At 38.3% G+C, this 22,854-nt stretch overlaps 7 protein-coding genes and 1 non-coding gene across 8 annotated transcripts in view; 7 read left to right on the forward strand and 1 right to left on the reverse strand.

The window, feature by feature from the left end:
- Positions 1 to 1,748: 1,748 nt before the first annotated feature.
- On the forward strand, positions 1,749 to 6,305 carry LOC104806119 (protein REDUCED WALL ACETYLATION 1). Its single transcript, XM_010530846.2, has 17 exons — positions 1,749 to 1,988; positions 2,108 to 2,168; positions 2,959 to 3,050; positions 3,137 to 3,268; positions 3,366 to 3,422; positions 3,507 to 3,579; positions 3,693 to 3,851; positions 3,997 to 4,146; positions 4,241 to 4,496; positions 4,622 to 4,737; positions 4,832 to 4,918; positions 5,017 to 5,105; positions 5,206 to 5,268; positions 5,354 to 5,410; positions 5,510 to 5,606; positions 5,705 to 5,863; positions 6,004 to 6,305. The coding sequence occupies exons 2-16, from the start codon at positions 2,136 to 2,138 to the stop codon at positions 5,858 to 5,860; spliced, it is 1,617 nt and encodes a 538-aa protein (XP_010529148.1). The 5' UTR covers positions 1,749 to 1,988; positions 2,108 to 2,135; the 3' UTR covers positions 5,861 to 5,863; positions 6,004 to 6,305.
- A 291-nt stretch (positions 6,306 to 6,596) lies between these two features.
- On the forward strand, positions 6,597 to 8,383 carry LOC104806965 (exopolygalacturonase). Its single transcript, XM_010532084.2, has 6 exons — positions 6,597 to 6,806; positions 6,966 to 7,106; positions 7,185 to 7,361; positions 7,451 to 7,740; positions 7,821 to 8,049; positions 8,133 to 8,383. Exons 1-6 carry the CDS (start codon positions 6,597 to 6,599, stop codon positions 8,370 to 8,372), a joined length of 1,287 nt encoding a protein of 428 aa, XP_010530386.1. The 3' UTR covers positions 8,373 to 8,383.
- A 516-nt stretch (positions 8,384 to 8,899) lies between these two features.
- On the forward strand, positions 8,900 to 10,533 carry LOC104806120 (probable purine permease 6). The gene is made up of 2 exons (XM_010530847.2): positions 8,900 to 9,179; positions 9,379 to 10,533. The coding sequence occupies exons 1-2, from the start codon at positions 9,017 to 9,019 to the stop codon at positions 10,458 to 10,460; spliced, it is 1,245 nt and encodes a 414-aa protein (XP_010529149.2). The 5' UTR covers positions 8,900 to 9,016; the 3' UTR covers positions 10,461 to 10,533.
- A 111-nt stretch (positions 10,534 to 10,644) lies between these two features.
- Positions 10,645 to 10,724, reverse strand: TRNAL-UAG. The gene has a single exon. It is a non-coding gene; the product is annotated as a tRNA-Leu (tRNA).
- A 1,267-nt stretch (positions 10,725 to 11,991) lies between these two features.
- On the forward strand, positions 11,992 to 12,826 carry LOC104806121 (agamous-like MADS-box protein AGL29). The gene is made up of 2 exons (XM_010530849.2): positions 11,992 to 12,415; positions 12,494 to 12,826. Exons 1-2 carry the CDS (start codon positions 12,035 to 12,037, stop codon positions 12,725 to 12,727), a joined length of 615 nt encoding a protein of 204 aa, XP_010529151.1. The 5' UTR covers positions 11,992 to 12,034; the 3' UTR covers positions 12,728 to 12,826.
- A 1,070-nt stretch (positions 12,827 to 13,896) lies between these two features.
- LOC104806122 lies at positions 13,897 to 14,338 on the forward strand. Its single transcript, XM_010530850.2, has one exon. The coding sequence runs from the start codon at positions 14,031 to 14,033 to the stop codon at positions 14,253 to 14,255; it is 225 nt and encodes a 74-aa protein (XP_010529152.1). The 5' UTR covers positions 13,897 to 14,030; the 3' UTR covers positions 14,256 to 14,338.
- Positions 14,339 to 16,042: 1,704 nt separating this feature from the next.
- On the forward strand, positions 16,043 to 19,483 carry LOC104806123 (3-oxoacyl-[acyl-carrier-protein] synthase I, chloroplastic). Its single transcript, XM_010530851.2, has 7 exons — positions 16,043 to 16,589; positions 17,160 to 17,591; positions 18,086 to 18,259; positions 18,375 to 18,488; positions 18,608 to 18,709; positions 19,036 to 19,102; positions 19,208 to 19,483. The coding sequence occupies exons 1-7, from the start codon at positions 16,137 to 16,139 to the stop codon at positions 19,273 to 19,275; spliced, it is 1,410 nt and encodes a 469-aa protein (XP_010529153.1). The 5' UTR covers positions 16,043 to 16,136; the 3' UTR covers positions 19,276 to 19,483.
- Positions 19,484 to 19,767: 284 nt separating this feature from the next.
- The window catches only part of LOC104806124 (DNA replication licensing factor MCM3), a 4,429-nt gene continuing 1,342 nt past the window's right edge, over positions 19,768 to 22,854 (forward strand). The window contains exons 1-12 of the mRNA XM_010530852.2: positions 19,768 to 19,946; positions 20,047 to 20,147; positions 20,241 to 20,449; positions 20,592 to 20,722; positions 20,801 to 21,039; positions 21,115 to 21,351; positions 21,558 to 21,712; positions 21,800 to 22,008; positions 22,103 to 22,262; positions 22,351 to 22,553; positions 22,687 to 22,746; positions 22,841 to 22,854. Coding sequence (XP_010529154.1) covers positions 19,884 to 19,946; positions 20,047 to 20,147; positions 20,241 to 20,449; positions 20,592 to 20,722; positions 20,801 to 21,039; positions 21,115 to 21,351; positions 21,558 to 21,712; positions 21,800 to 22,008; positions 22,103 to 22,262; positions 22,351 to 22,553; positions 22,687 to 22,746; positions 22,841 to 22,854 — 1,781 coding nt within the window. The 5' untranslated portion in view covers positions 19,768 to 19,883. The remainder of the gene's footprint in view (positions 19,947 to 20,046; positions 20,148 to 20,240; positions 20,450 to 20,591; positions 20,723 to 20,800; positions 21,040 to 21,114; positions 21,352 to 21,557; positions 21,713 to 21,799; positions 22,009 to 22,102; positions 22,263 to 22,350; positions 22,554 to 22,686; positions 22,747 to 22,840) is intronic.

A 22,854-nucleotide genomic window follows, 5' to 3' on the forward strand; every position in this document is an offset into this window, starting at 1 on the left:
CGGCCGGGAGAATCAAGTGATTGCCAAACCCTAAAATGGACAGAAACATACAATTACACCTACACACACTCTCATATATATATATATATATATATATATAAATAGATATCTCTTTGGGACATGTAATTGTTCTTTCGAAAAGGCCTGCTTAATACATTTTTTTTTGTGAAACCGTGCTAGAAACCATACATACATACATACATACATACATACATACATACATACATACATACATACATACATACATACATACATACATACATACATACATACATACATACATACATACATACATACATACATACATACATACATACATACATACATACATACATACATACATACATACATACATACGCACACACGCCGAATATTTATTTGGCAAGCCTATAACGTACATATCATAGATGCATTAGGATATCGTAGGCATCATTTTGGTTTGACCACTACTGTTTAATTTAATATATATATATATATATACACACACACAAATTATAACACGAAATAATAAGCTTTACCAAATATTTAATAGTTTATATGATATGTACCAAATCACCCAATTCACAAATAATTGGGAAGACATGCAATGCAATTATTGTCTTACTCCAAACATCTTCGACACGTCTGTTCAATGAAATTGTATATACAATCGATCAACATGCATGCATATCATATCTGATTTTGAAGGTAATATACGATTATCTATACATACACCTCTCTCTCTCTCTCTAACACACACACACACATATATATATATATATTCATATAACAACAGTTGAAGTTTCTGCTATATCCTTCTTTAACGATTATAAAAATCAAATTGAATACGAATATTTTAAAGACATTGCTCTTGATTGGTAAGCCTCGGTGGTCAAAGAAGTAGCTACGTCTTTCTCAGACATGGGAATAAGTAAGAACTAAGGGACCAAACATAACCAATCTATTTCATTGGCTATATATTTTATTTTCCGAACTCAACTAATCTATATCCTTTTTTTTATAATGCTCAACTAATGTATCTTGATTAGTTAAATCTAAAAAATATATATTATTAATTTATTGCAATTCAATATAAATTACATGTATATTTATTTTTAGTTCTGTGTCCTTTAGCTTCCCATGGAATCAAGGGACCCAACTATGTACATAAGCTTTTATTCGAATATGATTAAATGTTAACAATAGCAATTTATTTTGCATAATTATTTAGTCAGTTTTGCATTTTATCTGTCCCTCTAAATCACAGATCAGACACGAGTGTGACGGAAGTACAAGATTCGGTGGTGGACCTGTAATAACCCAACACGATCTAGAGGTGTCTGGTCAAACTCTCATGCATGGCATGGCTTTGACGATCATTCTTTTATAATTCCCATTTTTTGTGGATTTAGTTCCTGTTTCGCTATAAATGAATACGTTTTTTTTAAAATAAGATATTAAAATATCATATAAAAGAAATGGGTATCTCGCTAATTTCGAATAATGATAGAAAATGTCCGAAAACCATTTGAAAATACGATTTAAACAGACACGCTGTTGTGTTCCCTATGAATTTTGGATGCATATATGTATGTATTATTCGTTACTAAGCCATAACATATATTACATGTAAATCTGAATCTATAATGGGTTTCTTTAAATATTTTGAATTTAGTGTAGTGGGTAATTGTGGTAAAATAATAAAATGTATAAAAATTAATTGTAAGCAATTTCCACAATTTTTAACAAGGAAAAAAAAGGGGGAAGGAAATAAGTCGTTGTCTCTAACCTGTTGAAAGCCGAAAAGCAACATACGGAGCAACCGCTCGCCGGCGATCGAAAACGACGCCCCTTCCGCCGTCTTTCTCTACTCTTCAAGCAAACCTCTTCACATCTCTCTCTCTCTCTCTCTGATATTTATGATCGTCTCGTAGAGATCACTTTCTCATCTCTCTCCACCTCCTTCGTCCTAGTCAGATCACTCTCTGTTTCCCTGTTGTCGATCTCTAGTACGTTCGATTTGTCTCCCGATCCGTGCAATTTGAGCTTGTTATTCCTTCTTCGTATTCTTGTTCGTGTGCACATTGTTGATTTTGCTTTGTGTGTTTTGTTTTTGGTGTATTCGCAGTTCCGAGTTTTCGCTTAAGATCCCTTAAATGGCGGATCCGGGGCCGATTACGCCGGGCCAGGTACGATTTCTCGTGAAATTGATACTGGGAACTGAAATTTTCTGGTAGTTTCGACTCAATGTTAAGTCGATTTGATGTGGATTTCGGTAAAGGTTGAAACTTTGCAGTAGGATGTGATGTAACATTGTATAGTTTGCAGAGAATTTGATTTCTGCAATTTGGGTTTCTTGTACTCGAAGGAATTATAGTGCATGGGAGGACAGAGATGATGGAAGAATATGACTGATCGATTGAAACCCACCAATTTTAATGGAAGGGAATGTATGAAGTGCCTGATGATGGCGCATCCATATAAATATTACTCCATGTTGGAGAGTTATTTCGTTCTTGAGCAAACAATTGAGATCAATTTACAGAAATTTACCTCTCATGTGAGATTTGATACTCTGAATGTACGGTAGCACTGCCAGTAATTTCTTAGGGTCATATCAGATGAAGGGTAATTTTCAGGACTAAGTCGAAGGAGATAGATAATATATGTTAGTCTTCTTATTTGATGACATCAAACCATGTAGAATAGAGCTTTTAAGTTTTGTGACCTTATTACCTAACCAAAAAGTGCTGTGCCCATGAATCGTGGTTAATAAGCACGATAACCGATCAAGGGATCGTGTGAATATCACTTAACAAGGGGCATGGATTTAGGCCTTTGAATCAATTTGTAATCCACAAAATTGCTAAAACTGTGCATATGAGTGTAATTCTCTAGTAGTTTTTTTTTTTGCCAATCCAGAGGTGATTTGATGGTATCTTGGTCTTTAAGTTTGAACTTCGATGTTAAATTTCGTAGGTATCTTTTCTTCTGGGGGCAGTTCCGATTTTCGTTGGGTGGTTATACTCGGAGCTTCTTGAGTACAAGAAATCTATGTTTCCCTCAAAACCGTAAGTTTTGCAACTTCGTTCTCCTGTTTAACATTATTCATAGGCTATGGTATATTCAAAAGAGTTACTTGCTTCCTCTAATGCAGTCATTCAGATCTGGTTGACTTGGAAGGGGCAGCAGACAAGGGCAGCGACAAAACCGATTTGCTTGAGGGAGGTCTTGCCCGGTCAACATCTGCAAGGTTTCATAACTCATCCATCAGAATGAACTTAATCAGGTTGGTTTTTTCATCACATAATTTTTCCCCAATTTTTTTTCATAACAATTCCTTGTCAGCACTCACTCTATAGTTTCTGCTTTTTATGGGACTGCAGGTTTTTGAGTATGGAAGATTCTTTCTTGATGGAAAACCGAGCAACTTTGAGAGCAATGTGAGCGAAAACTAAGCATAAGAAATAATAATATAACAATCTCCTTGGGTATATGCTTATGCAAATATTCACGTTGTTACCTAGGTCGGAGTTTGGCGCAATCCTAATATATTTCTATATATGTGATCGCACAAATTCGCTAGGAGATTCTACCAAGGTACACTTGAAAGTTTTTAGTCTTTCTCCCATTTCCCATCCCTCTTTCCTACAATAATATCCACTTCACAAATTCGAATGCCATGTTCATCTGATATTGTTTCCTTTGGACAGAATTACAACCGCGACCTTTTCCTCTTTCTGTACATTCTTCTCATCATAGTTTCGGCAATGACTTCTCTCAAGAAACATATTGACAAGTCACCGATAACTGGAAAATCTATTCTTTACCTTAATCGTCACCAGACCGAAGAGTGGAAAGGATGGATGCAGGTAAGTTTTTCTGGGTTAAAATGATGTTAATCAGCATGACGATGCTCATTGGTTGTTGTTTCTTCCTCCATTACTGTTTTTCAATGCTTATTTCTGATTTTTTAAGGAAAAAAACATATTGTTCTTTATCTGTGACTTTGTACAGGTTCTGTTCTTGATGTACCACTATTTTGCTGCGGCAGAGCTTTACAACGCAATTCGTGTGTTCATTGCTGCTTATGTCTGGATGACAGGATTTGGAAACTTCTCATATTACTATGTCAGAAAGGATTTTTCTCTCGCACGTTTTGCTCAGGTGAATTGTTCATTCCCATTCTCCGAGCATATGATATAACCTTTTTACCAACAAGACTTTATTTCAACTTCTGAAATCTTTTGTTGTCACCCAGATGATGTGGAGGTTGAATTTCTTTGTAGCATTTTGCTGTATTGTTCTCAACAATGAGTATATGCTGTATTACATCTGTCCGATGCACACTCTCTTCACCGTAATGGTCTATGTAGCTCTGGGTATCTTCAGCAAGTATAATGAGATCGGATCAGTGATGGCTGTGAAGATTTTTTCATGTTTCCTCTTCGTTTTCTTGATGTGGGAAATTCCTGGAGTTTTTGAAATATTCTGGGGTCCTTTAACTTTTTTCCTAGGTGATCAACATCTCTAACTCCCAACAATTTTATACGTTTTCTTTTTCATTTTTTTAGCCAGAAATTTTTCACCATGGGAATTGAAAGATTCTAACTTTATGGAAGTTGAATGTGAAAATTGGCAGGTTACACTGACCCTGCAAAGCCCGATCTTTCTAGACTGCATGAATGGCACTTCAGATCAGGCCTTGATCGCTACATATGGATCATCGGGATGATTTATGCCTATTTCCACCCGACTGTAAGCGTTTATATGTATATATGGAATTCCCTTGTTGTTCTGTCTATAATGTCATTGGTATAAATCTCGAGAGCTTAGAAATATTATATTCTAGGTGGAGAAATGGATGGAAAAATTGGAGGAGTGTGAAACCAAGAAAAGGCTCTCAATCAAGACTGGCATAGTTACTGCTTCTATAGTTGTAAGTCATCTTCCTAATATTTTAGCTTGTTGTGATAGTTGAATCCACTAATAGTACACATATTTGCATATTTCATGTCTTTTTTCAAATTGTTTTAGGTAGGATACTTGTGGTATGAATGTATATACAAGCTGGAAAAAGCCGCATACAACAAGTATCATCCATACACTTCATGGATCCCCATAACGTGCGTTCCGGAAGCCACCCTCTTTTATCTTTGTATCCCATCTCTGTTTTTACATTTTCGGGTTGAAATCTGACTCTTTATTTTGTTCTGAGGGATCCAGTGTTTACATATGCCTTCGGAATTTCACCCAGCAGCTTCGATGTTTCTCCTTGACCCTTTTCGCGTGAGTTTCAATGACATAACCCTCCATTGAAACGAGCTTGTCTTGTTTTCTGACATGAGAACTTTTATGTCTGTTTTTACATCAGGTGGCTTGGAAAGGTCACTCTAGAGACTTACATTTCCCAATTTCATATCTGGCTGAGGTTTGTAGTCTGATTAAAATCTTGGTTTTCTGCAGAAAAAAAAAACACTGATTCAGTTCTATGATGAGTAATATAATATACTTGTTTTTCTTGTTCCAGATCAAACATGCCAAACGGGCAACCGAAGTGGCTTCTCTCCATTATACCGGAATACCCGTTACTCAACTTCATGCTCACTACTGCAATTTACATCCTTGTAAGAAGCTTCAGCTGTAGATTCTTCTCTCTTTTCTTTTTAATCCTCGAAGTTGGAAAGTTTTTTAACATCTTCGATCAAACGGTGTTCTTCACCAGGTATCTCATCGTGTGTTCGAGCTGACCAACACCCTCAAGATGGTTTTCGTACCCACAAAAGATAACAAGAGGCTGCTCTCTAACATTATAGCCGGCTTTGCCATCGCCATGTCTCTCTATTGCTTCTCATTCATTATTCTTCAGATTCATCAATGACCTGTGAGTCTCTCCAATCATCCATTGCCCTTTTTCTGATCATTAGCTCTTTCATTGTTCATGCTAAAACTCAGCACGACTGTTTCATTGCCCTTTCCTGATCAATAATCTCTTTCGCCGTTTCTTTCGTAATGGATTTGCAGAGAAATACATGGGATTCCAAACAATAATACAGGGAGTTTCAGAAGCGGTCTCCGCCATTTTTTTGATGGAATATTCAGCCTGAGGGGTCCGTACAACAAAACCAGAACCCCAGATGCCAACGTCGCTTCGCCAAATTGGCAGACCATTTCGAAGTCTTTACAAGTCTTTGTTACTTCTGCTGGTGACACGTCACTGTAATGGGTCCCACAAAAATGTATAGTAATGCTAATGTGATGTTGAAACCTTGTTAAATTGGAAAAAGGAAAGAGAAATATATGCGAGATTTCTGTTGTGTTGCTTCGAAGCTTCTGAATTTAAGGCAGTTAAGTTATAATTAATTACAGCAAAAGCCTAAAAAAAAGTATAATTACATAGACTCGAGTTTAAGACAGTTAACTCGCAGAGAGTGAAGAAGTGGGAGTGGGGGTGGGAGTTAAACGTAGCAGTTTCTTTTCTAACTCCCCGAAAAATATCTCTCTTTTTTTTTTTTTTTTGATTTTTATTTTTGCTATCTGCGAGCTCTTAAAAATCAACTCAAAAACTAATTAGTTCACCTTCAAAATCCCCCCCCCCCAAAAAAAAAAAAAAACAGATGGAGATCGCCATTGTTGTCTGCCTCGTACTCCTCTTGCCATCATCCATCTTCTGTTCCAACGGTTCTGTTCTTAGAGGAAAACCCACTTCGGTTGGTTCCGAAACACGAGGAGCAGACTTGTCCGTGCGAAACAGACGCATCAACTCTGTCATTGTCAATGTCCATAGCTATGGCGCTCGAGCTGATGCTCGAACTGACAACTCCAAGGTTCCAACTTTAACCTGCCCTCTTCTTCTGCACCTAAACTCTTCACTTTGGTCGCATCGATCATTTCCAAAAGATATCTAAGATACAATCAGAATATGAGCTACTGGTGAAAGCATTAGTTTTTTTTTTTTTGCGTGTGTTTTGGATATAACTGTATAGGCATTTCTAGCAGCGTGGAACAAAGCATGTAAAGCTTCAGGTTCTGTAGTTCTTGTAATTCCGAAAGGCGTCTACTCTCTTGGTCCTCTTAGATTTGCCGGACCCTGCAGAAACGTGTCAGATATCACCGTCCATCTCAAGGTATAAATCCGATCTCTCTATAAGTTGTTGTTTCTCGGGTTTTCGTTCAAAAGTTGAGCCAATCTTTCACACTCGCAGGGTCATCTGAAGGCGGTGACCGATCTGTCAAAGTACAGATCGGGGACCGGTTGGATTGAATTTGGATGGATAGATGGCTTAACCTTGACCGGAGGAGGTACCTTTGATGGTCAAGGAGCCTCAGCTTGGCCTTTTAATGGCTGCCCCACTGATTTCAACTGCAAACTCCTCCCGACCGTGAGTCATCATCACAAGTTTCTTTACATAAAATGTTTTGTCTGAAAAAAAAACGTATGATGCAAGAAAAGTTCTTGCCCTTGTTTCAGAACGTGAAGTTTGTGGGGATGAATAGAACAGTTATAAGAGGGATAACTTCGGTCAACAGCAAGTTCTTCCACATAGCATTAGTAGAGTGCAGAGATTTCAAAGGGACAAGAATCAAGATCTCTGCTCCTTCCGACAGTCCCAACACTGACGGTGTCCACATCGAACGCAGCTCCAATGTCTATTTCTCCCGTTCAAGTATCGCTACTGGAGATGACTGTGTCTCGATCGGGCAAGGAAATTCTCAGATAACCATCACCAGCATTAGATGTGGACCAGGCCATGGCATCAGGTATCAAACCCACCTCTGCTATTCAGTTTTATCACAGAAAAGATCACTAACTCTCTCTCTCTCTCTCTCTCTCTCTCAAGTGTTGGAAGCCTTGGAAGATATCCGAACGAGAAGGACGTGAAGGGACTCGTGGTAAGAGACTGCAGAATGATTGGTACCACGAACGGAATCAGGATCAAGACATGGGCTAACTCGCCTGGTTTGAGCTCGGCGACCAACATGACATTCAAGAACATCATCATGAACAATGTCACCAATCCCATCATCATCGATCAATCCTACTGTCCATTCTCTTCCTGCACGTCCAAGGTTAAAAAAAAGACACCCATCCCTCATTTGTTCTTTTACATGTTACATGATATCAAGATTTGGATGTATTGTTGCGTTTTCAGGTACCGTCGAGGGTGAAGCTGAGTGATATATACTTCAAGAACATAAGAGGGACATCATCGTCGGCCATTGCAGTTCAGCTGCATTGTAGCAGAGGCATGCCTTGTCAGAATGTTTACCTCGAAAACGTTCATCTTGATTTGTCTTCATCAGGAGGAAGAAGACAAGCTTCTGCTTCTTCTTCATGCAGAAACGTGAGAGCCAAATATATTGGAACGCAGATTCCTCCACCATGTCTCTGATATGATCTCATTGTTCAATTGTTATTTGCATCTTCACTTTTGTTCTCGGAATATATATATAATATATCTATATATAAATGTGAAAGCCAAAGTTCTTATCCAATTTCAAAATGTTTTTTTCGTCGTAACCGATTCAAGAAATCATCTTCATAGTGATATAAAAAGTGTTGTTTTGGTAGAAACTTATACAAATAATATATAATAATTAAATTTTAATGCCCTCGTCACCACGTGCTTAATTTCATGTTTTTCTAGAGTATGGGATTTTAATTAACTATGGTTAACTAAAGATTTATGCCACGATTAGGAAGGAGAAGAGAGGTTGTTTCATTCCAAGAGTGCATCTCGTTCAGCTCGCAACTTTTTTCGGGGCATAACCTTTCCCACGACTATTATAATTTCTTGTAACGATATATTTTTTTAAAGTTCAAACTTAGGTTATCATTATATTATCTATGATTGTGATTTCACAATATTAAGAAATATACTTTACAGATACAACAGTCACTCAACTACAAAAAATGGCTTGTAATGATTCAGACAAATTCCCCATTGGACCAAATATTATTAAATAAAAATGATTCCGACGAATTCTATCTACTATATATAAGCTAACAACACTTGTATACGGTTTGCCTTAATACATGCATACACACACATATATATACACACACACACACATCACAATAAATAGGGGCAAAACATCTTCACTAGTTCCCTCACCTTTTGCTCCTGTCTGGTCCATGTTCGTCAGCTCTCGAATGGGAAAAGAAGCAGCACTAGAACTCCAGCTTCACATCAATGGCGGTATATGTAGTCGATCCCTACAAGTTTTCAATCCAATTAGGCAATATTATTATTCAGAAGCTTCACAGATCTGTATATGCATCATGTTCATATAAATCTCATAGTATATATATATATATATATATATATATCTGGTTTCTTCTTCTAACCTCTGTAATAATATACGATTACTGCTTGTACATTCTGCTTTGTGTAATAGAATCAGAACATAACTCGAAAGGGATTGGCGGCGTAAGCAACAAGATTATTGGGGAAATGGAGAAGAAAGGTCATACTTACTTGTGGTGGTTTAGGGTTTCACTCTATGTAATTCTCCTCTTGGCCGGTCAGACCATAGCTACACTCTTGGGAAGATTGTACTACGACAAAGGCGGTAACGGAAAATGGCTCGAAACCCTAGTTCAGCTTGTCGGCTTTCCTCTTCTCCTTCCTTGTTATCTCTACACTAACCCTAAACACGGAACCGAAACCGAAACCGAAACAGAAGAGGCATCATCTTCCTCAAGGTCTTGTTCCTTGACCCTGGTGTCAGTTTATGTCGTGTTGGGTTTGATTGTAGCCGGAGACTCAGTTCTGTACTCGCTAGGGTTACTCTACCTTCCCGTCTCTACATTCTCTCTGATTTCTGCATCACAGTTGGCCTTCAATGCCGTTTTCTCATACTTTCTAAACTCGCAAAGATTCACACCTTTCGTAATCAACTCGATCGTTCTCTTGACCATCTCTTCCGTCCTTCTCGTCCTCCAACCTGAACGTGGCGTCTCTTCTTCTTCTCAGTCCTCTAGGTCAAACCACATGGTCGGTTTCATTTACACGATCGGCAGCTCGGCCGGGTATTCCCTAACGCTCTCCCTCACCGATCTCGCATTCGACAAGATCCTCAAGAAGAGAACATTTAGGGCAATACTAGACATGGTGATATACCAGTCGCTGGTGGCTACATGTGCTGTGATGGCGGGGCTCTTCTGGAGCGGAGAGTGGAAAACGCTGAGTGCGGAAATGGGCCAGTTCAGACTGGGGAAAGCTTCGTACTTTATGATCATTGCCGGCGCGTCGGTGTCGTGGCAGGCGTTTTCGGTCGGAAGCGTGGGACTGATTCTGGAGGTGTCGTCGCTGTTCTCGAACGTGATAAGCACGCTGGGTCTGCCGGTGGTTCCGGTCGTGGCGATGGTGTTCTTCCACGATGAGATGAGCGGAATCAAGCTGGTTTCGATGCTTTTGGCTTTCTGGGGGTTCGTTTCTTATGCCTACCACCAATATCTTGACGATCAAAACGCATGAAAGAGTGAGCACATGAAGAAATATTTCGCAGTTGTAGCCCTTTTTGTCATACTTTCCATTACAAAATCTGAAAATTATTTGTCGTGTTACGGCTTTGTTCCAAATAAAAATTCAATTTGATCGAATTATGAATTTCAAATTTAGGTACGTAATAATTTTTTTTAAAGAAGAAAAAAAAATTATATGACAGCTGTGGGATTTGAACCCACGCCCTTTCGGACCAGAGCCTAAATCTGGCGCCTTAGACCACTCGGCCAAACTGTCTTGTTGGTTAGGATTGCATAATTATATGCTCCAAAGTCTAAAGTGACTTTTTCTTAATCACAATTATTAATTTGATTAGATTATTATGATTTTTTCTTTTTTTGTGTCGTCAAAGAAGTATTGATATTTGGCGGAGTACAAAATGTTACCATGAGCTCGAGAGCACTTGATCATGTCTCTTCGGTTGTTCTACTAATATATCACTCACCACCAAACTTTCGGCCCAAAATGAGACGGAGCCCATGAATTTCATGTCCACGTGGACCAATCAAATCCCAAGAATGTAAATTATGTATGGAAGAAAAAAATCTACTGGCAATGAATAAGAAACTAAAAATCCCCAGATCTTTTTCCATATGTGTTTAATTAAATTTAAAATTAATTTCATTATATGGTAAAATGCAGACTAGTGACAAAAAAAAATAAAAAAAATGGTATTACATAAGACAAGTAAGGAAAAACAATCAACGCTTTGCAAAGTAAGGAAGGTGGCCAAAGGAAATAATTAACTAAAAGCTCATGAATGTCCATATAAAGTCCCCTACATGTGCATGTACATACGACAATCTCTCTATATATGTGTGTGTCTAATTACATGATAAAACTTTGTACTTTAGGCTCAAATATGATTATCTAAATTTTATTTTAAAAAGATGACGTAGTTCAATATATATAAATTGTGACATCAATAAGACACTAACATCAATAACAAATGGATATATATATATGTATGTATGTATTATCAAAAAATAAATGGCTGTATAGCTTTTCCACGACTTAAGAGTTCTTTTTGCTCTCAATGGAAAGTAGAGATCATTAGTCCAAAAACAAGTTATTTTATTTCTCTTTTTAATTAAACCAACTCATACTATTTAAAAAGGTACCATTTTGCAAAAGATTTTTTAGAAGCTTGATTTTTTAAATGATTTAAATAGAGTTGTAAAATGACAAAAAAAATAAAAAATATCGTAGTAAAACCAAATCTATTAACACTAGATTTTTTAATAAAATGTATGATTGAATTATGGACAAATCATATAGAAATTTCCAAACCTATAAAAGTAATTAAAATGACCCACCAAATTGTTTCTCTTTTTTTCTTTTTTGATATTAAAATTTTTGCATACGGAATAGGTAAAATCAGAGCCTATTATGGAATATGAAACTCTCTGTGGATAGACACAACTAAATACCAAACACCATTGCTCCAAAAAAAACATCTATAAATGGAGGGCATCTCATAAAAACATCAATCCACAAAAAAAAAAAAAAAAAAGCTACTGTTCTAATAAGAAAAAAAAAAAAAAAAAATGGGGCGTAGGAAAATTCCGATGGAGATGGTGAAGGACAGCAGCACCAGGCAAGTGACGTTTTCGAAACGCCGAAACGGCGTTTTCAAAAAGGCAGACGAGCTCTCGACGCTATGCGGCGTCGACGTGGCCGTCATGGTTTTCTCTCCCGGAGGAAGACCCTACTCGTACGGCAACCCCAGCGTCCACGCGGTTGTCGACCGCTACCTTGGCCCTGTCGACCGATCCTCCGAAACGCATAATCGTAGCGTTTGCAAAAACGCAAACGCCACTTCTCGGAGGGCCAAGAGAACAACTGCCGCCAAGGCCAGGGTTGAAAATTCTCTTGCATGCCTCCACAGTTTCGAGGAAGAGTTGGAAGTTGAGAAACTCCGCGGGGAGGTATCGTATAAAATTTTATAGATATTCGTATAAAACTCTACATATACATATTGGCAGTAATCTTGAATGGTTATACAGGCCCTTGAGAAGAATCTGAAGAAAACGTGCGAAAATAACAATATTAAGGATGTGAAGGATCTGAACATGGACGAGCTGAAGGAGACGAAGAAAAAACTCGAAGCTCTTCGTGAAATGATCAATGGCAGAGCCGTGGAAATGGAAGCTTCTTCTACGCTTATGATGCTCTCGCGGTGTAAGACTCCGACTAAATCGGAAGGTTCGAAGAAGGGTAACAAGAAGAGGAGAATCTAAGTGCCCGAGAATATATCAATGTTCCTAGTTCAATATGTTGTAATGTCTCGGATTTCGTGTTTTTGAGTTTGAAAATAATATGAATCTATTTTAATGGAACATGCTATGTGTTTCTTATTTTGTATTATATTCTCGCAAGGTAACATTAATTTTCCGCATAATATATTCCTTTTTCTAGATTATAGTTATTCAGCTGTACAAAATCTCTTATATATATATATATATAAAATACAGTTTTAGAAAATTATATTACATAATTAAATGAATTGGAAAAAAAAGTTCAAAACCAAGGAAAAAAAACATTTACCTAGAAAGCCTATCACTTGGTTTTGTGAGTCCTTTTAAGTAAAAGACAACCATATATATTTACTTATATAACCATGGGAAAAAAATCCGAGTTTATGTCTATCACATATCTAATAAAAATTTCTATTAAAATTACGAATCTTTTTATTATATATATTCATACGACTAATTACTTAAAATATGTTTACTATGTTTAGTACGTGGATTATATACGGATTTGTGAGGCGAATGTTTCAGAAATTATCTTAATCAACATTTTGTTTTTCATGGAAAGAAAATCCCCTCACCCTAGCAGCAGTTTTGATGTTATTTTCTTTCTAGTCTAAAAATTCTTATTTGAAAAAAAAAAGAGACCACCACTATGATGTGAAAAAATTAATCATTATATATATATATATATATATATGAAAATTCGACTACATAGTAAGAAACGAATATTTTGATAAAGTCGCAAGGTTTCTGTGTGCCAGTGTGTTTATTATTATACATGTGTCATGGAATCTCACAGCTTGAAAATAAATGCTAAAGCAAATATATATATATATATATATATATAATATTTCTTGAGAATGGAATATAGTTATCGAAATCAGTTTTCACGGGGGCTTATTGATTGCCCGTAATTTAAAAAAATATATACATTTAATATATCATAATGATATTCCGAGATTCGGGAATTCAAAAATGGTATACGAGAATTTATTTCAAAAGAAAACTGACTGCCCCCACGTCAAGACTACCTTCTTTGATCGTCATTAGAATACGCGTTTCCACTTCATCATGAAAATGACCGTAATACCCTCCATCCCCAACAAAACCACGAAAAAACCCTAGCCCTTCTCCCTCCCCATATAAAACCCTATCTCTTCCTCTGCAACGACTCACAGAGACCAGAACACAAGAAGAACAGAAACTTCTTGATCTAAGATACAGAGACAGAACCCTAAGTCGATTTTTTTTTGTATTATCGGTTTAGAGATCAAATCTCGATCGAGATATGATGGGAAAAGGGAGGTTTTTGACGTTCAGAAGGAGAAGGGTGGCGAAGAAGGAAGGGGGTGGATTGAAACTTTTCGGAACAGCGGGGCTGAAATGGAAGAGATTGAATTTCAAGATGTCGTTTTTGGAGGCTCTGAAGTTCAAGATCCTGTCGGTCTTCGAAGTGATGATCCTCGTCTCCAAGCTTGCTTTCTTCTATCTCTGTTGCGGCTGCAAATTCTGACACGTTCTCTTCTTCTTCCTCTTAGATTCTGCATGTAAATTTCAGTTCGAGAAACAAAAAAAAAATGCATAAATTCAGATTCATTTTGTTTGTTTTTTTTATGATCAAGAAGAGAATGAATGATCAAGTAATAGTAATGTATGAAATTCACACATATATATGTTGGATGGTTAATTTTTAAAATTATAAACAAGAATTGTATATGTATAGCGATAATGTACAAAATTGGAGTTTTGTATTGGAAATTACATGGAGTAACCAAACAATAAAACATATGTTATTTATTATTTGCCTATTATCTGGGTTGGGTGTTTTCTATTGTATGACCAATTATTTTTCTATAGAATTAGGAATTTCTATTTGAATTATAATAATCTTAAATTAATTAAGCTAAGATGCTAAATAATCAAATTCATATATGTACATGGAAACAAAAAAAACAATAAACGAAGAAGCGTGATGTTGATTGGATAAATGGCTAATTTAGTGATGTAAATTATAATCAAGCAATACGGTCGAAATTAAATGTATGTTGATGGTTGATAATGTTAGTTAGCTTTTTTTTGGATACCTTGGGAAGTGGAACCCTGACTGCTACTCTTCGGATACGCTGAGGGAGTAAACACAAACCCACACGCACGAGCCTGCAACACATGCGTGGGAGTTAAATCAACCGTAACTGATAGACGATAGTTGAACGGACAAGTAATCGAACCCCCATATGTTAACCATGCTCTTTGTCAACTCACTTAGAGTTTCCCGTATGTTAGTTAGCTTTACCCATACTGTATGCAGTTATTATGACATGGGAAACAACACCTGTTCTGTTCGTTCAGTTCGATGTAACTTCTCCTATACATCAGAATCTGACTCATTGTTTGGACATTAGTGATATATATATATATATATATATTTATATAAAGTTATATATATATATATATATTTATATAAAGTATTGTATTCCGCGGAATTTGGTCAACACGTGGAATGATATTATTATAAACCGTTCCTTTGTTGAAGAGGTTTTAGTAGAATTCGTCAACACTACATAATTTATTGCTGAATACTATACATGTAATAAATACGTTAATCTCTCTCGTGTTTTGGGATTTGGGGTGGGTTTGCTTCTAGAACGTCTAAATAGCATGTTTGATACATACATACATACATACATACATACATACATACATACATACATTACATACATACAACCATACATACATACATACATACATACAAAGAGAGAGGAAATGCCTCGTCGACTAAATTACATGATAATGTTTCCATTGCGTGGTAAGACTATGCCACATTAACATGATCTCACCGTTCTTCCAATACTTATACTCTTATAAGGCCATATATATATATATATATATATATATAGGCGTTGATTCAACAACTTATTACAGCTGATACAAAATAGCAATTAATAAACTATCAAAAGTAAGTACAATAGCATTCACCCACCTCACCAAACCCATTGAATTCCCTCTCCCAAAGTAGGAAAATAGAAATTATATGGGAGTTATGATATTTCAAATATGTATACATTGTTTCTTTTATCTTTGTTTAAAAGTTACGTCCAATGAGCGAAATGTTATTACAAGACTCGGATAAGCATGATAGCATTTGCAAAATAAATATGGATTTTTGTTCTATTAAAGACCAAATTGTGAAACAGAACTACAGGGTTTCATAGTTAATAGTTGTAAAACTACAGGGACTTTCGGGTAAATTCAAGTTTTTATATTTTGCGAATCTATTTTTGGGGTTAAATTTGGGTCTCTCCTGAAACTTGAACTTAGCTCCCGCAACGCAAATCACAACATCGTGATTGTCGCTCTCTCTCTCCCTCTCTCTTTCCCCGTCACTGAATCCGATATGCATGCTCTGCAATCGCCTCCTCTCCGTGCATCGCCTCCGAACCCGCTTCGGAAGCACTCCAATCGACAGTCCCATCAGATTGCTAATGCGAGACCCACCAGGAAACAAGCCTTCATTGCCGCATCCGCCGCCGTTTCGGCGCCGAAAAGAGAGACCGACCCGAAGAAACGGGTTGTGATCACGGGTACGGGTCTCGTCTCGGTGTTCGGAAACGACGTGGACGCTTACTACGAGAAATTGTTGGCCGGTAAGAGCGGAATCAGCAACATCGACAGGTTTGATGCGTCCAAGTTCCCGACCCGGTTCGGTGGCCAGATCCGTGGGTTCAGCTCCGAAGGATATATCGATGGGAAGAACGACCGCCGGCTCGACGATTGCTTGAAGTACTGCATTGTCGCCGGCAAGAAAGCGCTTGAGAATGCGGATCTTGGGGGTGACAAGCTCAACAAGGTGCATTTTTGGTTTAAATTAATGGGTTTGCTCCTTTTCACTCGGTCAGATGGTACATCATTCCCACTTTCGATAATAACGAGGTGCATTTAGTCAGTTAAGACTTCTGGGTTTTGTTCTTGTAGCTGATTTAATCGGTTTTTGCATTTGAAAGTTCACGAACTATGATTAGCTAGATGTGTTTTCATTTCAAAGTTTGGATTTTTTTTTTGTGGGTTTGATCTCTTTTTATGTTTTGTTTGGGTTTTATCTTGTGAAATTTGTTTATCTTGTGAAATTTGTGAATTTTCCGTTGAGTTTGGATGTAATATACGCCGTCGCCAATTATCACTAGGAGCTGGGAAGGCCTGAATTGTTAGTGTTCGCCGTTTGGTTCTACATTAGCAAACACTTCTGTATCATTTTGGGTTTTTGTTCTGTAAGTAGCTTAGAAGAATACGTAATGGATTCTCCACAGAGCAAGTGAATGAAATTCTCCTTGTCTTTTCTCTTTTCATTGTACTCTTTGGGGACACTATGAGGTTCGACATTAGATATCTTATCCTTTTTTCAATCTTTTGCTCCTTGCAGATTGATAAGTTGCGAGCTGGAGTACTGGTTGGAACTGGCATGGGTGGTTTGACGGTCTTTTCGGATGGTGTTCAGGCTCTAATAGAGAAAGGTCACAGGAGAATAACTCCTTTCTTCATTCCTTATGCCATCACAAACATGGGTTCTGCCTTGCTGGCAATTGATCTCGGTCTTATGGGACCAAACTATTCAATCTCAACGGCTTGTGCCACTTCTAATTATTGCTTTTATGCGGCTGCTAACCACATTCGTCGGGGTGAGGCTGATATGATGCTCGCCGGTGGAACTGAGGCTGCCATTATTCCTATTGGGTTGGGAGGCTTTGTTGCTTGCAGGGCCTTGTCCCAGAGAAATGATGACCCGGAAACTGCTTCAAGGCCATGGGACAAAGACAGAGATGGCTTCGTCATGGGTGAAGGAGCCGGTGTACTGGTGAGTATAACTACACATGCCTCTGTTTGTTCATGTGCATGTGTTGATGCACATTCCGCTATGCATTACTATGTGCACTTGCTAGGATGTGGTAAATCATAGTAAGCACCATGGTTTCTGATGCTGCCGGGTAAGGTCAAGCAGGTTGGCTGGGAAAACTGGAAAAAAAAAGACATGAAAACATCAAAATTTATAACCAATGATAACGGAGACCTATTTTGGTCTGAACCCATAGATAGAGGGGTAGAGTTTTGAGATTGTTGGCTTCTTCTGATGAAATGGAAAGGTTTGCTACAGTGCTGGTGTATGTTATGAATTGATACCCACATCCGGAACTTGTGATGATGACAAACATTGATGAGTTCTAGAAGCTGTCTGCCTTATCGAAAATTGCTTGATCCCACTCTGCATGGTTGGACTACTGGACTCGGGAATAATGTTACACACATGTGATGTGGGCTTTTGTCAAGATTTTGTTTTCCCCTTTCTCATAGGTGATGGAGAGCTTGGAACATGCCATGAAACGAGGTGCTCCGATAATAGCAGAATATCTAGGAGGAGCTGTTAATTGTGATGCTCATCACATGACTGATCCAAGATCCGACGGACTTGGTGTCTCTTCATGCATTGAGAGATGCCTTGAAGATGCTGGTGTATCACATGAGGAGGTAAAAACACTAATTCTTCAGCCTAACCGAGTTTCCTGCAACCGTTCCTTAAGATAATAGATACTACTAGATTGCTTATTTATATTTATATGCTGTGGTTTTCTTGAATTTCCAGGTTAATTACATTAACGCACACGCCACTTCCACACTGGTGGGCGATCTTGCTGAGATCAATGCCATTAAGAAGGTGTTCAAGAACACTTCAGAGATCAAAATCAATGCCACTAAGGTTCTTTCCATCTTCAAGCTGACTCGATACTCTGATCATATCGTTCTTTGCTGTGGTCTTGGTGATCTCTCTTTACAATTCCCTAAAACCGAATTACCTTCCATGTCCCTTGATTGCAGTCCATGATAGGTCACTGCCTTGGTGCAGCCGGAGGCTTGGAAGCCATTGCCACAGTGAAGGCCATCACCACTGGATGGCTTCATCCCACTATCAACCAATTTGTACGTATAATTTTTACTTCTTTCCCCCTGTTTCAGTCTCTTGGAAACAAATCTACATATATATTCGGATACTAAAATTAAGTATCTTGGAAACAAATCTTTAACACAGAAAATCATTCCCCACATCATTTTTTTCATTACCCATCATTTTCTTACACTTCGAATATCTAAAAATTCGTCCTTTTAACAAATAGATTCGGATATCGATTCAATCTGTTCAGCTGAAAATAGGGTTATATCAGATCGATATCAGAGTCTTTGTATTTGCCATGTACGATGACATTTTCACCTGTTATTGTTCTTGCCTCTTAAACACGTCGTTACAGAACCCTGAACCGGCTGTGGACTTCGACACCGTCCCCAACCAGAAGAAGCAGCACGATGTCAATGTCGGTTAGTAACATCGAAATCCCATACCCTTTCCCCCCTCAAAAAATGTACTTTCTGATTCAGTTTTGTCTGATTGGATTTTGATTATTCTTCCCTGCTTTCTCGCAGCCATATCGAACTCGTTTGGATTCGGCGGACACAACTCTGTGGTGGCGTTCTCTGCGTTCAGACCCTGAAGGCAACAACAGTTATCCGTTTTCTCCGTCTCTCTGTTTATTTCTTCATCTTCTGCAGTTTCTTGGGTCACAAGTCAGTCGGCCATTTCGTTATCTCGGTATCACCCTTTTGATGAGGTTTTGTAGTCTCGCCGTTCGGAACATCTGCACTTTATTTCTTTTATTTTGCCTTAATAAAGTTTCTTCCTCCCTGGTTACTTGTTACAAATGGAACTATTTGGCTAATAATTAATAAAAATAAAAAAAAAGAATTAATATCAGACTAGTGAAACGACGACGTAACACAGTTGAGCTTTTTCACTTTATTTTGGGTCTCAGAGATTTTGTTGGGTCGATTTATAGCCCAAATAGACCTAGGAAAATATTGGGCCGTAAAAGCCCAATCAAGTTAAGCCCAGATCCATCTGAAGATTCCCGCCAAAAGAGGAAGCTATCCTTCTGCTGTTTCCCGCCTAAAAAAAACCCTTTTTGCTTCAGAAGCCCTTTGCTCGTGAAAATCGCATCCGCATTTTCCCAACTCTCTCTCTCTCTCTCTCTCTCTCTCTCCCCCCGATCAGTGGAAGAAGAAGAAAAATAAGAAGTCCGACGGCGAGCGAGAGCTGTGAGAAATGGATATACCGGAGGAGACGAGGCTTCGCCACAAGCGTGATTTTCTTCAGTTCCTCGAAAACGTCTCTCTCTCTCTCCCTCTCTCTCTCTCTCAGTTTGGTTGTTATGGTTTTGTGTATCTGCGTATGCATTGTGATTGGAACTGGATTTTTATGGAATTAGATCTACATGGATGAGATCAAGGCGATGATACAGCACAAGCGCCTCCGCCTCATCGTCAACGTCTCCGATATTCATTCCTACTTCCGTGAATCTGCTGCCAGGTCCGTCAATTCCTGAATTTGTACGCTTTTCGTATTTATGATGGAAAAATCTCATTGGTTTCAGACCAATCTCATCTGGATTCTTTTTTGTAGGATCCTCAAGAACCCAACCGAGTATATGCAATCATTTTGTGATGCAGTCACTGAAGCTACTCGTAATATTGATCCAAAGTATTTGAAGGAAGGAGAGCAAGTTCTTGTGGGATTTGAAGGTCCTTTTGTCTCCCGCCGTGTAACACCCAGAGATCTTCTCTCAGAATTTATTGGATCTATGGTCTGTGTTGAGGGCATTGTCACCAAATGTAAGCCTTTTCTTTCCTCATATTCTTCCATGTGCTCTATGGTGGCAATGTCTGGACTTTAAGAGTAATCTTGCTTAGCAGTGTTTCTGTTTCTTTGTTCTTTTATGTATGAGTTAAGACTTTCTATCATTATCGGTTTTAGGTTCACTTGTAAGGCCGAAGGTTGTTAAAAGCGTGCACTTTTGCCCTTCAACTGGTGAATTTACCAACCGTGAATATCGAGACATTACATCCCATATTGGTCTGCCTACTGGATCGGTGTATCCCACAAGGGTAATTACGTTTTGTTGTTATGTTTTGCATTTTATTTCTATTGCCGGAGAATTGTCTGTGACGTTCTTCTTGTTTCAGGATGATAAGGGTAACTTATTGGTTACTGAGTATGGACTGTGCAAATACAAAGATCATCAGACTATGTCAATTCAAGAAGTTCCTGAGAATTCTGCCCCTGGTCAGCTTCCACGAAGTGTGGATGTCATAGCTGAAGATGACCTAGTCGATGCATGCAAACCAGGAGATCGAGTAGCCATAGTAGGTGTTTATAAAGCTCTTCCAGGCAAGAGCAAGGGTAGTGTAAATGGAGTGTTTAGGTAGGTGGTACTGTTTGCCCCTTATTTTGTGATGGTTTCTTCATTCTTTTAATCTTGACTTGCTTTTGTGTTTAGGACTATCCTCATAGCCAGCAACATCTCTCTGCTCAATAAAGAAGCAAATGCACCTGTATACACCCCACAAGATCTACAGAATATCAAGAAGATTGCAGCGAGAGATGATGCTTTTGATCTCCTTTCTAACTCTTTAGCACCTTCTATCTATGGGCACTCTTGGATAAAGAAAGCAGTCATTTTACTGATGCTTGGTGGAGTCGAGAAGAATCTGAAAAACGGAACCCACTTAAGAGGGTAAGCCATGCTTCCTGATACATAAAATCACAATATTGACCACTGCTCAATGCTAAGAAACAAATTTCAACTCTCGTAGAGTGTGTTGTAAATTGTAATTCTTCCAGTTTCTCTTTGCTTCATGGGTTATCCATGGCGTAGTTCAGAAATTTGCAGACCGTTAGCAAGATTCTAAATCCTTGTGATCCGAAACCTTCTACTTTCAGGGACATTAACATGATGATGGTTGGTGATCCATCAGTTGCAAAATCTCAACTTCTAAGAGCAATCATGAACATTGCACCTTTGGCCATCTCAACTACTGGTCGGGGTTCATCAGGTGTTGGATTGACTGCAGCTGTCACTTCTGACCAGGAAACTGGTAAAATCACATTTGGGTATTTTTTGAGTCTTTTCCTTTTTCAATTTCAAATGATGTTTTTCGTCACAATCAACATGCTTCTCGTAGGGGAAAGAAGGCTAGAGGCCGGAGCAATGGTCCTTGCCGATAGGGGTGTCGTTTGCATTGATGAGTTTGATAAGATGAACGATCAGGACCGTGTTGCTATACATGAAGTAATGGAGCAACAGACCGTAACAATTGCCAAAGCAGGTATCCATGCTTCATTGAATGCTCGATGCAGTGTGGTTGCTGCGGCAAATCCTATATATGGAACTGTGAGTTTACACAGCATCTGTTATAAATCGTTTTCTTTATAGAACTTTCATCTGAAGAATTTATTGACCATTGTTTTTAACTTTGTGCCTTCAGTATGATAGATCATTAACTCCAACCAAGAACATTGGACTTCCGGACTCCTTGCTTTCTCGTTTTGATCTTCTGTTTATTGTGTTGGATCAAATGGATCCTGGTATTGACAGCCAGATTTCGGAACATGTACTTCGCATGCACCGTTACAAAAGTGATAGAGGTATGAGATAAATTGTGCCTCTTCAATGTACTTAAAACACTTCCTTGACCTGTTTTGAAACACGACCAATTTCATGTACCATACATAGGTGAGGCTGGGCCAGATGGAAGCTTACGGTTCCAAAGAGAGGAAGATGGCGAAAATGACTCATCCGTGTTTGTCAAGTATAACCGGATGCTACATGGGAGAAAGAGGCAAAGGGGCCACAAGGAAGATACTCTTACTATAAAGTTCCTGAAAAAGTATATTCATTATGCCAAGCACCGTATCCAACCAGAGCTCACTGATGAGGTAATCTATCAATGTATCTAAATATACGGACATGCCTATGTGTGTATACATGATATCTAATAGTTTTCCTGATGAAACTTTTACTAGTCCGAATCTCAGTTGGCCTCAATTCTTTTCGGTTTCCGGATTTCAGGCATCTGAACATATTGCAGTGGCATATGCAGAGCTCAGAAACGTAGGATCTGATGCAAAGGTCTATCATCTCGTAATGCAATTTTGGGTGTGAATTCTTGTGTCTTTTCTTAGATTATATTATCCTATAAGACACGATTGTTGGGATTTTGCAGACTGGGGGAACTCT

The sequence above is a fragment of the Tarenaya hassleriana genome, unplaced genomic scaffold (genome assembly GCF_000463585.1).
Source record: "Tarenaya hassleriana unplaced genomic scaffold, ASM46358v1 Cleome12, whole genome shotgun sequence".
In the NCBI taxonomy this organism is placed as follows: domain Eukaryota; kingdom Viridiplantae; phylum Streptophyta; class Magnoliopsida; order Brassicales; family Cleomaceae; genus Tarenaya; species Tarenaya hassleriana.